This window comes from Protobothrops mucrosquamatus, unplaced genomic scaffold (assembly GCF_001527695.2).
Source record: "Protobothrops mucrosquamatus isolate PMUCROS unplaced genomic scaffold, P.Mucros_1.0 scaffold_33, whole genome shotgun sequence".
In the NCBI taxonomy this organism is placed as follows: Eukaryota; Metazoa; Chordata; class Lepidosauria; order Squamata; family Viperidae; genus Protobothrops; species Protobothrops mucrosquamatus.
The window spans coordinates 153,541-166,988 of record NW_015386109.1 but is presented as its reverse complement, the minus strand read 5'-3'; the positions used below and the strand labels follow the sequence as shown (position 1 = coordinate 166,988).

Sequence of the window (13,448 nt, the reverse complement as noted above, 5' to 3'; positions counted from 1 at the left end):
ACTTCAGAAAGAACAGGTCCTAAATATATGGACAGAAGGAAGGTAATACTGTATAACTTTTTATAACTACCAGGAGTCTTTCCAGAGAAAATATACCAATATACAAAACCCACAGTCATACATATTTTGTATACAAAGACGTATCGATTGTAAAGGCAAAAATGTCCTCTGGAGTATCAGTGGAGGAGTGGCTTGCATAAACCCTGTTACTATTCCTTAAAGTAGCTGATCGATTCTAGAGATAGCTTGAGGGATGGTGCCTACGGAGGGGGAAGTGATCTGATAGACTATATTGAAGTGGCAGTTTCCCAGGAAACATTCCGGGTGGGGGGAGGCAGACAAGAGGCAGCCCAGCCCAGAGCTGGATAGGAGACAGAGGAAGAGAGTTAGGATAGCCACTCCCTAGAATCTTCCAGGATATGCCTGTTAGGATGAGAATAAGGGTTTAGTCTGGCGAGATTCTATCTATTTTGTGTAAGGAAATAAAGAACTGAACTCTGTTTTACATTGTTCTTGGGCTAAGCCTGACAACTGCCCTTCTGAAATGTCACACGGTCCCAAGAAAAAAACAGAATTGGTTAAGGAGTTGCAAATGGATGCTTACATGCTTTTACACTGGCAGAGGGACCAGCTGTATTAGAACCAGCAGAACAGCAGTACTGAATTCCATGGAAAACTTTTTTTTCTAAAAGATGCTTTTGGTCCAGCATTATCAAGATGGTACTTGCAGGAGTGCAAAGTTCTGCAGCTTTCTCCATGTGTGGAACATCAACACATATATGGGATTGATGGGGCTTCAACCATGGAGTCATGGCTGCCATCTAAACTTTTTTAACTCCTTCCCTGTCCAGTGATGCCACTGTTTGCATCTCCTTGCTTTCCTTCATGCAAATCCACAGAACAATGAGCCATTTGTACAAGATACAATCTGAAAACCCACTGGTGTTTACATACCTGCTTCTGAAGGAGTTCCATTTCTCTCCTTTCTTTCTCCTCCTTTTCTTCAGCCAAGCGTCGTAGCTCCTCCTCCTCCTGTTCCTGTTCTGCTTCTTTTTGCTTCCTTTCTGCCTCCTGCTTCTGAGCTTCCTCCTCTCGGCGCGCTCTTTCCTCAGCTATCTTTTGCGCCAAGGTCTCCTTCTTTTGTCTAATGGAAACAATGGTGTATTAGACAAATGCATGGGTGGGTAAAACTGACAAAAATAATAATAATAAACAAATACAGCATCTGTTTTAGCATGTCAGACCATCCCTGCCTCCAAAATGAATAAATGATACAGAATGGAATGGAAAAAAAAGGAGGAAATGCTTCCTCTTCTCACTTTATCTGAGGTAAACTGAAGGTTATACTTGGATTAATTGGGAAATCTCCTTAAATAGAATCACGAGAAATTTGAAATCTTGCTTGGTGCCAGAAACCAAATTACAGATATCCTGTGGAAGGATATCTAAGACGGTGTTGAGCAGGTCTAACAAGATCTACTGTAGTATAAAGATGAAGGGATTAGGCTATGAGCAGAAAGAGCCATATTCTAGCCTTCCTTCAAACATAGAAACTCATTGGCTGACTTGGAGCCACCCAACTTTCCTCACCAGGTTGCTGTGCTGGGGGAAAAAATAGAAGAAAAGATACTTAAGTACTCCACTTTAAGCTCTTGAACAAAAGGTGGGATATAAACCACCTAGCTAAAGAAGTGGATCCTGAGCTATTGGTTTTACTTTTCTCTCTCGAGACAGAAACATGCCATTTATCTAGAGAATGTGAGTAAGAGAGTTCATATTTCTAACATTTCTACATCATTTCAGAATGCAAGTGGCACAAACTTGGAGATACTGGTGCAAGGGTTTATGAGAATGCAAAATCCATGCATTTGTTGAAGTAAGAACTACCTAAGAGGCACTAGAGTGGCTTTTTCTAACATGAGGACTCTCCAGCATTTTGAAATACAACTTCTATCTCCCAAGCCAACATGGCCGATGGCTGAAATGATGGGAGTTGACCTCAATACAATTGGACAATCAAAGGTTGAGAAATGATGCTGTCCTTTTGAACATCTGGATCATACTGTCCATTTACTTATTTGATTTTATTCACCTTTATTACTTTATAAGTAATTTAAGACAGCATATATACTTAATACTCCTTTCTCTTTCAAGTTCTCTATGAGGTGGGTTGAGCCGAGAGAGAGTGACTGGTCCAAAAATACTCTGTCGGCTTTCATGCCTAAGGTAAGATTAGAACTTATAGCCTCCTAGTTTCTAGGCCAATGCCTTAATCATCACACTCATCTGGCTCTAAGTTAATCTGTATCATCTATACTGTTTATCACATTAAACCTATAGAATCTAGATTGCATAAAATCTATACAACCAGCACAATCTATATAAATTATCACATTGTACTAAACAGTATAATCTCTATTTGTAAAGGGCAGAAGGAATGGCTTAGAACAGTGGTGGCGAACTTATGGCATGGGTGCCAGAGGCGGCACTCAGAGCCCTCTCTATGGGCACGCGCACCATCGCCCCAGTCCTAGGCCTTCAGCTGAATTTTATAAAACCTTTTCGCTTTAGGCCTCCGCCGCCGTGTGGAAAAAAAAAAGTTCAATCAATCAATTTCAACTTCTCGTGGGGAAAAAAAAGATCTTGCAAAGTTGGAATTGATTGATTGAACTTTTTAGTCCCACCCAGTCTGCCGTTACCCCCGCAGCCATGCCCACCCAATGGGCCACACCCCCAATTGCCCACACCCAGCCAATGGGCCACACCCACCCGGCACCTGACGATGCATAAGTGGGTTTTGGGTTGCAGTTTGGGCACTCGGTCTCTAAAAGGTTCGCCATCACTGGCTTAGAAAGACAGGAGGAAGAGCCACTAGCAAGGCAATGGTCAAATAATTTTTCAAATTATTTTCCTGAGCTCAGGTCAAGAAAATAATTTGAGAAAACATCTTGGACAAGTTCCTCCCTAATTCACGTGAAGATTAAGGAAGGAAGGGGGAAGCACATTCAGACTGACACAAATCTATTACTGTAGCTGTTACAGCCATAAAAACAGTCCTGCCTATATGGCACTGGTTATTTAGTCTGGCTTAGGTTGTTGGGCGGACACTATTCCAGAGAGAGCTATCTTTAACAGCCTGCTTCTGCTAAACCATGGAGATGAATAGAATATAAGCTTTATACAAATGCTTTGTTTTGTTATCTTGGCCCACGGTGTGTTCAAAGCAGATATCCAAAAGTGCATTTTCTCCATTAGGGCAACTGTGAGTTGATCACCTTTCAGTCTCTTCCTGCTGCTTTTTTCGCTCCTCCTCCTGTTCTCGTTGCTCCCGGGCGAGTCGCCTTTTTTCACTAAGCAACCGGGTTGCTTCTTCTGGATCTGTGGTCCCCGCTGAAAGTTTGTTACAGATGGGAGATGGTGAAGCTGCTGAAGGAACAGAGGGCAGGACTGGAACAGGACCTAAAGCAATAAGGGAAGAAGAGTCGGGTTTATACCAACAGAGTTGGGATCTTTTAAAAAAAAAAAAAAAAAAAGGCATGTACAGTACACAACATCTGGAAAAGGAAAACTATAAAATACAAAGATTCCATTTACTAGTTGAGGCTGAGAAGTGGATGGGTTCAGAGCAAACAAATGTAAAAGACCTGGGCCAAAAATTACAACTGATGAAATGTAATGTTAATATAATAATAATAATAAATTATATGTTTATGTTGTATTTATTTATGCAATATACACTGTATGACAACCCATTCTATATACAATAAATCCGGGTGGCTCATATAAATAGGAGTAAAAGGGTCAAATGGTTGGGGGAAGAGCCAACTTTCCAAGGCCTTCCTGAAAGTTAGGGGGGGTAGGACCCTGCCAGACCTTAGTGGAGGTTGTTTCATAGCTTCCTAGATCCTATCAGATGACATTTAAGAGAAGAACTGGAGTGAACGCACCCTCTAGTGCAGGGCTTTTCAACTTTTTCACCCATTGTACCACTTTTAGAATATGGCAACATCCGAGTACCACCAGTCGCCTAGCAAGGTGTCAAAAACTTGATAACCCCCCCAAAAAAGGGAAAAAGTGATAAAGTACAGGTAGTCCTCGACTTACAACAGTTCGCTTAGTAACTATTTGAAGTTACAGTGGCACAGAAAAAAGTGCCCCCCAAACCACAGCCGAGCAAGATACCTGCCTGCCCGCCCGGCGGCGCTCTTCCTCCTGTCTGAGGCTTTCATTGTTGTGAGCATTTCTGTTGAGGATTGGCAGCGGGGGTGGGGTGGGGGGTGTTTGGTTTTTATTCCCCCCGTCTGCTGGGTGGTTGCAGCAGGGTTTGGTCACTTCACATAACCCTGGGACACTGTGACCGTCACAAATATGAATCAGTTGCCAAGCATCTGAATGTAAATCACAAGACCCTGGAGATGCTGCAACATTCCAGCTGATCGGCGCTTCTTCTGGGCTCAGCAGAAGCACCAGGATCTGTGCTGCTTTCCAGTTGATTGGTGCTTCTTCAGGGCTCAGCAGAAGCACCAGGATCAGTGCTGAGCTCCGGCTGGAGCCTGGCGCTGATCCTGGCGCTTCCGCTGAGCCCTGACAGCCCTGCAGGTCCAGCCATCTCTCGCTCAGGCTTGTGCGGTGCTGCCACTGGTTCAGCTCATTCCCCTCCCCCGCTACCACCTTTCTAGGATGGTCCCGTACCACCTGCCAGGTGCCAATGTACCATAGGTGGTACCCGTACCACTGGTTGAAAAGCCCTGCTCTAGTGAGACAAATAGACATCCACAGGAAGAGGCAGTCCCTTAAAGAACCTGACCCTGTGCCATTCAGGACTGTAAAGTGATAAACAACACTTTGAATTGCATCCAAAAAGAAGCCAATGCAGCAGCAATATAATATGGGGAACCACCAGGTGCTCAGAACTATGCACACTGCTGCATTCTGGACCAGTTGCAACTTCTGGATGGTCTTCAAGGGAAGACCGATGTACAGCATGTTGCTGTAATCCAAAAAGAAAGTGACCAAAGCGTGAACGACTGGCAACAACAACAGGTGCAACTGGAGCACCAGATGAGTCTGTTGTACAAAGACACGCTAGCCATGGCTCCTTTTATTTACTTAATTAGAAATTTTACATTGCTGCCTACTCTCACGTGGCGACTCAAGGCAACTTACAAGATATCAAAGCACAATATAAAGGAAATAAAAATAAATGTAATAAAAGTAATAAAATAATAACCACCACCCCCTACCCTCCAGCCCACCCCGGCGACAGCACACATTCATGAACCATGAGCCTAGGAAGAGTCCTGAATTCCACATAACCTCTGTTCAGGGGAGTGCTACCTCACTGAGCAAAGACAACACAACGCCACTCTGTCTTGCTAGGATTGAGTCAGAATCGGTTCCTGCCCAGGCATTGGGTCCGCCCCTAGCTGGCTAATGTGAGAAATATATATCCGGGTATCATCAGCACACTGATGATAATGCATTCTGTGCTGTTGAATGACTTCACCCAATGCACATTACAGAAGAGCAGCAAGAGACCTGCGCCCTAAGGTATCCCATACTTCAGGGGCCTAGGGTCTAATCTTTTCATCCTCACTAACACTAATCGTTGAAACTCAATTAATGTAATTACTTTCCATGATTTAATAACCCCACGTACATTTAAAACTGCAATTTCTCAGTAATTTTGGGAGAGTTTTGGAAGACCACACCCAGTACTTTAGTGAGAGCACAGATAACTTTGGTGATAGACAGGTTGTGCATTCCTGTGGGGCATGACTGAGTGAGGAGGATGCAGCTCCATTAAGTCAGAATGGCCATTAACAAGAGAGAGACATTCATGAATTATTGCTCAGTGAGATCTTAACGTCTGAAATAATCACTAGTTAGAACATGTAGAGTATGTGAATGTTATGACAAGTATTTCAGTTCAGTCATTTAAACTATATCCCACTTCGGTTTAAAAACAAAACAAATAGCATACAGTCAATTTTTAAACAAATAGTCCCAGTGATTTCATGCAGACATCTAGGTCCATTCTAGCCTGTGATCCTGGTAGTTTCTCTGCTCTGCCATTTAACTAATAACCAACCCTGCTTAGCTTCCCAACCTAAACCACTGAAAATAAACCCGTTACAATTATCCACATTGGTTCAAAACAATATCCAAAAGCTACATAATGAAAAGGGAGCAAAGCACTTAATTGGATAAGGAACATTTTGGAAGGCTGATAACCTGATCCTTACTTTGAGTAGACTCTGGTTTACAAGGCTCTTCACTTATAGCTACTTTGGGACTTGAAGCTGTTTTTTTAGACTTTTGTTCAGTTATCTTCTCAGATTCCTGCAGTGTTTCCTTTTTCTCATTTTTTGGTGGACGAATGTTGCCAGGGGAAGGAGGGCGAGCTTGAATGGAAGGTGTTTTGGATGATCCAGGTAGCAAAATGATCTTTCTGGGTGTTCCTGGCAGAGCGGACATTGATCTGGAAGCATGCCTGTTTGAATCGCAGAGGGACAGTAATCATAACTTGAGTTTTTGTTACTCCATTGTTACTCCATGTTCCCATCTCTATCCATTCTGCCCTGCCCTTCTGAGGTAGCTTTGAGAGGGAGAGGGAAAAATAGAAACTACCTGAGAAACAGTTTATATCTTATATAAAGATGACCACAGAAAGAGGATGTTATGCTTCAATGAGGCACAGCTTAATACACGTTGCTGAAGATTTATTAAAATCTATCTGCCTCTTTTTCTCAAAAAGAACAAGGTTCTGCTTCAACTACAAATCAGCAATGTGGTACCATCTTCATAATCCCAAAATGACTTTGGCAGGGCATTTTGTTTTGAGAAGCAGAAGCCTTGCCTCACCTCAGAGTAATCCTCTTTTGAAGGTGAGGTACTTTCAAAACAATTTGTGATGTTACAATGGCTACTGGGAGAGAAAAGGTAGGAGTTTCCTATTTTTATCATTGCCTGCTTTGCCTATAAGACCTCTATTCAACATCTTTATCTTGCAAAGACTGTAAAGGGAAAAAAAGAGATTATGGCTATGTCTGCACAAAAACTGAGTGAAATAGCTAATCTACATACTTTTGAGATAATTTTGAGGGGCTTAGATGAAAATGGCTATTTAAGTAATGAATGGGTCTTTAAGATACCTATTGTTTTACTAAATGAGAGTTAGCTACAAATGGTTGCAGAGTCTAGAAAGGGGAATCACAGAACACTCTTCTTAGAGAAAAGAACTTCTACTGTCTATATGCCCCTATGAATGAATATGTCTGTTTGCAGACAAGATTTCTAGAAATATTTGATGACACAATTTGGACCAAGGTAGTTTCCCCTGATTGCAAGGCGATCAAACCGGTCAGTCCTAGAGGAGATCAACCCTGACTGCTCTTTAGAAGGCCAGATCCTGAAGTTGAAACTCAAGTCCTTCTAATGAGAAGGAAGGACTCACTGGAGAAGAGCCTAATGCTGGGAAAGATTGAGGGCAATAGAAGAAGGGGATGACAGAGAATGAGGTGGCTGGATGGAGTCACTGAAGCAGTAGGCGTGAGCTTAAATGGACTCCAGAAGATGGTAGAGGACAAGAAGGCTTGGAGGAACGTTGTCCATGGGGTTGCGATGGGTCGGACACGACTTTGCAACAACAACAAAATGTACCTGCCTACAGACATCATCATTCCCAACGGGATATTACCAGATTGGGGAACCCTCTGACTATCCATCAAGTCTGGAAAAAAATCAGAATATGGGTGATCCTTTAATATAGGTATCTTCTTCCTATTTGTGTAGCCCAACTGTTTTTTCCCCATGTTTATATACCAACTAATTCTTACAGCAACTATAGAAGATGCAAATAGAACTAAGATAAAATACAGGCTAATATTAAGTTACTTACCAAGCAGCTGGTTTATTTCTGAAGGCAGATGGTGAACGAGTTCTCTTTTTACCAGATGAAATATTAATTGATGAGAGTCCCCTTTCCTTTCCTTTTCTGCTACTCTAATATTGAACAAATAGGACAAGTGAGGCATTTTGCATAGCCACAGAAACAAAGCCCCCTTATTAAATGCACCTAGAAATAAAGATTTGCTATCGCAAATTACTACTGTACAAATGTTAATTATTCTTCAGTTTCAAAAGTGGATAAAAGATTGGGCTCATGATATGTAATTATTTTTTTTGTTTTAATTTGCATTTTGTAAGGATAGAATTCCATATCTTCTGATTATCTGGATTGAAACATTATTTTAAGCCATTCCATTTTTGTTTGTTTACAATTTGATTTGTAAATCCCACCATTATGGTTTGTGAATCATTATTTATGGCCTAGCACTATCCATGAATGCAGAGATGGTGGCTAATTGTATAAACGATGTCTTGGCACCATCTGATAATGGTTTGCTTAACCATGAGTTATCCTCACAGACACTAAGTGAAAAGCTACAGTTCACAAACCATAACGGAAGAATTCAAGCAATTAAATACATCAGTTCCAAATACACTGCTTTTGAGTTCAGTGAAATGTGTTTCTGATTTGTTCTTTATTTAACCTGGTCCTGTAAACATTTTTACAGTTTTCAAGAAAGTCAATGATCCTGTTTGATTACAGCTTATATCAACCCCACCAGGTAGGCCGTATCAAGAAATGAAGTTGATGGAAAAAAACTACTTTTATTGACATTAGCTATAATAATAGAAACTGGCAAGTCTGATTGTGCTATACCTCCTCCCTCCTTATACTTCAGTGAATTAGGGAGTCCCTGTCTGAGACGTTATGAGCACTATATGAAACATATTTTGCACCCCTCATCGCCTTACTAAAGGATCTTGCAAATCTCTATCAAGACAATTTTCCTTACTCTACAGTTTATAACACATTAAAAAAGGTCAAAGTTAAAACCAGAGGAACAGCCTTATCTTACTCAACCTAGCTCCAGCAGCATCTACAGAGGTTATCCAAATAAGCAACACTACTTGTCATATTTGACTCTATGTCCCGGTCACATTTTTGCAACTGTCATCTTACATTTTTTTGACCACCATTTCATGGACACCACTTAGTAGCTCTCTTGATTTCAAGCATAATCCTTTTACAGATGATGATGAGATTTGTCTGAGCACTTCTGTGTTCAAAGCATATAACCTGCAATGCTCTATGACCCTTCCTTAAAGGTCTATCAGTTATATAAACTTTGTATCTGAAAATGTCTTCCTATTCTTTTCGTTCATTTTTAAACACAAAGCTGTTAATTCAAAATGTAAAACTAATGAACTAACCTATGTTCCCATGCTCGTGAAATTTTCACAGACAGCAGGCAGTTTACTAGGTGAAAAGTCCTTAATGATCACAAAAATTCTGCTAATTAACCTGAATCACTATAGTAGTCTTAATGCACAAATCTCAGTGGTGGAATTCAGCTGGTTTGCACTGGTTCAGGAGAACCGGTAGCTAGGTTTTTGTTGACTTCGACGAATCGGCTGAAGCCCTAGCTCTTTTTCGCAAGGCCCAGAAGGGACCACCCAAAGTGGCTGGGTGCCACTTCCGAAAGTCCGTTCTGAGCCTCGGAGGCCTGGGGCAGGCCTCCCAGGCCCAGAACGGCCCACTGGAAAAGCGTGGACGCCACTTCTGGAAATTCGTTCTGAGCCTTGGAGGCCCAGGCCCAGAACGGACCTCTGGAAGCGGCATCCACGTAGAGAACTGGTTGTTCAGGTATTTGAATCTCACCACTGACAAATCTTAATATGTAAATAGTATGACTCCATATCCACATTTTTTCTCTATGTTAACTACTTTCCTATGGTAAGGAAAAGAACCAAGGTAGCTGTATTCAGTATGATTTCATCAAAGGTGCAATTCCCAATTTGGGATCTTACCCCAGCTGAATGTGCGGTCCTTCGCCGTCTAACCTCAGGGGCTGTGCCAAACAGTTTTGCTCGGTCTGCTGGACTTTGGCAACTTATGGCCTTGAAGGAGAGAGGGCTGATTGGGCTGCAAGATGCTGAACGAGGACAAATGGGGATAACTAGGGTATTTATTTTTTCCCATGTATATATTTAACCAAACATATAGAAGGAAACCCAAGAGACAGGAGCAGGAACCAGAGCAGGAACCAGAGATAGGAAAAGAAGAAACGAAGGAAGCAAAGTATTAATATACAAGCAGAGAAAAAGCAGAATGCTTAGAGCTATTCTGGGATTATCTACAAATTAGAGACCTGAAATTACATTTCTTCCTATTTAGGTAGAAATATGGTCTACCAAAATACACAATTGTACAAAGGTCTACCTAAGAATAAATCCCACAAGGATACTTATTCCCAAAATTGCAGGATAAAAATATGTATGTCTCCACTTACGCCATCCAAAAGCTCAATAAGATTCAATTCCTATTCTAATTCTTCTTTTATATGAAAAATTAAGCTGAAAGCAACTGGAATGTCCTACATTAACTCTGTTGCTTAAGCTATGAAAGTACTCATTTCCTAAAGTACCATTAAGACAATATTAATTTTATTCATTCAATTTATATAAAAATGTAACTTTCGTCAAATCTGTCTGAGCTAAATTCATATGAACACGGTGCTTCTTCTTTGTTAAATTATATATATATGAGAAATCAAGACATATTTATATCAGAATCTGACTATGAAGTAATAGGTAGCATGTTGGGAACTATATGAAGGAATTTTGATTTACTGAAAGTTCTGTTTTACTGACTCAGTAATTTTAAATGTCAATACCTAATTCTATCTAAAACCATTTTCAAAGAATGGTCAATTTATTATATAAGTAGGACAGGTATGGTTACAAAATTTCTCTAAAACGTGATGGGGAGCTTATTAATGAAGGGAGACACTCTTTGCTCGTGAAATTAGATAATTTTATACTCAGTTATTAGAGATTTACAGAGAAAAGCAAGAAGAGCTCAAAAAATGGAAAGAGAGAAAAGAATGCAGATTACTCCTTCAGTCAAGATTCAGACAACAACCAAACCAGCCCAACATTTTCCAAAAGCAAAATTTAAAAGGCTGTATATTTTTAAAAGGATATAACTCAGAAGAGAATTCATTGATGTTTTAATTTTACCTGCATCTCCAGATAAAGTTGCTGCACTTTTACTCCTGGCCAAGAATGAATGAGTTGGTGTCAGAAGCCTGCTAACAACGTTGCTTTCCCATGGACTTAGCTGCATACGTCGAGCTGAATGTCACCATATAAGTGAGATGTTAGATCAAATGTCTTTCACAGAGAATTGCATTAAGAGTGCTTAATTAAACCTTGACCTCATTACACATAAGCATTTATTAAAAACGTTGGAAAGACAACTGATTGCTAATCAACTAATTCATCTTGCCTTTCCATTTCAGCAATTTTTTCCCAAAAATACTTCTAAGAAATTCGACGTCACGTCTTACAGAAAGCTAATTAATCCGGCCTAGTGAAAATATAAATATTGAAATTCGCACAAAAAAGAAAAGTGCTCTCAAATACATTTCCTATAATTAACCAGAGCCATAAAGAAATCATTTACCGTAAGCTACTTCAGCGGCTCTAAAGGCAGCAGATTAAGCACAGATGTTTTACACTGCATCTAATTATGTGCAGAAAATGAAACCATGGAGAAGAATGGAAGTTGCCTGCCTCTGAGGCAGAGGAGATACAGACTTTTCCTTTATTTCTGGCTACAAGTTGGAGAACATAGCCTGCCATGGATTTGCTGTTTGTTAAAGAATTTAATGATGCTTGTGGGGAAAAAAAACACCACTATTTTTGATATGGCATAATCCCTAAGGTCAGCTTAAGTCAACATCCAACATGTTTATTTACAAGAAGCACCAAATCCTGAATGTGTTCAAACTTACCCTGAAAATAATTCTTAAGTTACTACGTATCAAAACAAATCATACCTATTTATATTTAACATGAAATAATTCATTATTTGTGTGCGCAGCTTACATATATTTTACCAAGAAAGAGGAATAGATCCTCTCAAAAGAAAAGTTTATATTAGGCAAAGTTCAATCCTGGATGCATCGTTTTGCAATAATCTGAACATCCTTTATATGTGTGTTTATGTGTATGTGTGTGTGTGTATGAAAAGATAAGAAATCATTATCCCATGTAAAGATAAAAATGCATTTATAAAAAATGTTCTGTAATGAATTATTGTAAAACAGCTTTTACAGTTAATAGAAACATATTCAGGCAAATTATATAAAATACAAAATATATTAAGAATGTCTCTATTAAGCACATCATTGGTCATTAAATGTGCATCTTTAACCAATGTAGATAAGGAAGCAAGAAGGCAAATATTATAGCAAAACCCTAAAGAATACTATTGAAATTATTATTTCTCTTCTCTGATTGGTATAATTAATGTATGTTTATGATTATACTCACTGCCACTTCAGCTACACACATTCAATTCAATAAACTGTTCTCTAGCAATGAGAAGAGAATAACAAGGACCAAATGAGTGATGGAGCATGAAAACACTGTCTTTTCTTCCTTCTGTGAGCACCCTGAAATTCAAGACAATAACTACACATCGGATAGACGGTTTGATGCAGTTGTTAAGGCATCAAGCTAGAAACTGGGAGACCATGAATTCTAGCCCCATCTTACACACAAAGCCAACTGCATGACCTTAGGCCAGTCATTCTCTCTTAGCCCTAGGAAGCAGGCAATAGCAAACCACTTATGAAATCTTACAACAACAACAACAAAAAAAACCCCACCACCACCCACTCTATAGGTATTTGTCCAGGCAGTGGCCAGGAGTCAACGCTGACTCAAGGACACACATATACACACAAACCAACCAAGGCTGAGGTTGTATGGCAGACTAGATGTTTCTGATAGAGTGGATCCAGCAGTCCATAGTGAAGTGACTTCTGATCAGCAAAATATTCCCTTTTCCTTATTAAGACATGGAATGAAATTAAAAAGTTCATATTAAGATGGAAGAAACTACCGCTGTCAGTGTTGGGGAGAACCTCCATTGTAAAAATGAATGTATTGCCTTGAATGATATTTTTCTTTCAAACAATACCTATTTTGACAACCGATGTATCATTTAAGTAGTGATAGAAAGATATACTGTATCTAGGTTTATATGGCAAGAGAAAGAACCAACGATTAAATATAAAGTTATCCAAAATGCTAAGGAACTCTGAGCAGTTTACAATGTCAGCATATTGCCCACAACAATCTAGGTCCTCATTTGCTAATGGAATTGTCAGTTTAACAATTATAATTCATAGATATGTACTTATTTCCATATATGGAGAAAAGCACATAATGCACTAAGTCTAACAATCATATGGCTGTAATCAAAATTATCCCATGCACATAATCTAGTCAACAGTATGCCTCACTCAGTTCAGTGAAATTCTCTATCAGACATATGTACATTTACCAAATGGATGAGACCTTCCAAG

At 39.8% G+C, this 13,448-nt stretch overlaps 1 protein-coding gene across 1 annotated transcript in view; it reads right to left on the bottom strand.

Moving 5' to 3' along the window:
- MAP7 (microtubule associated protein 7) overlaps window positions 1-13,448 on the bottom strand; it is a 95,835-nt gene that overhangs the window by 8,590 nt on the left and 73,797 nt on the right. Inside the window, exons 7-12 of the mRNA XM_015809934.1 lie at window positions 11,092-11,205; window positions 9,880-10,004; window positions 7,901-8,004; window positions 6,246-6,493; window positions 3,276-3,459; window positions 955-1,144 (exon numbers count right to left, since the gene is read on the bottom strand). Of these exons, the coding sequence (XP_015665420.1) occupies window positions 955-1,144; window positions 3,276-3,459; window positions 6,246-6,493; window positions 7,901-8,004; window positions 9,880-10,004; window positions 11,092-11,205 (965 nt within the window). The remainder of the gene's footprint in view (window positions 1-954; window positions 1,145-3,275; window positions 3,460-6,245; window positions 6,494-7,900; window positions 8,005-9,879; window positions 10,005-11,091; window positions 11,206-13,448) is intronic.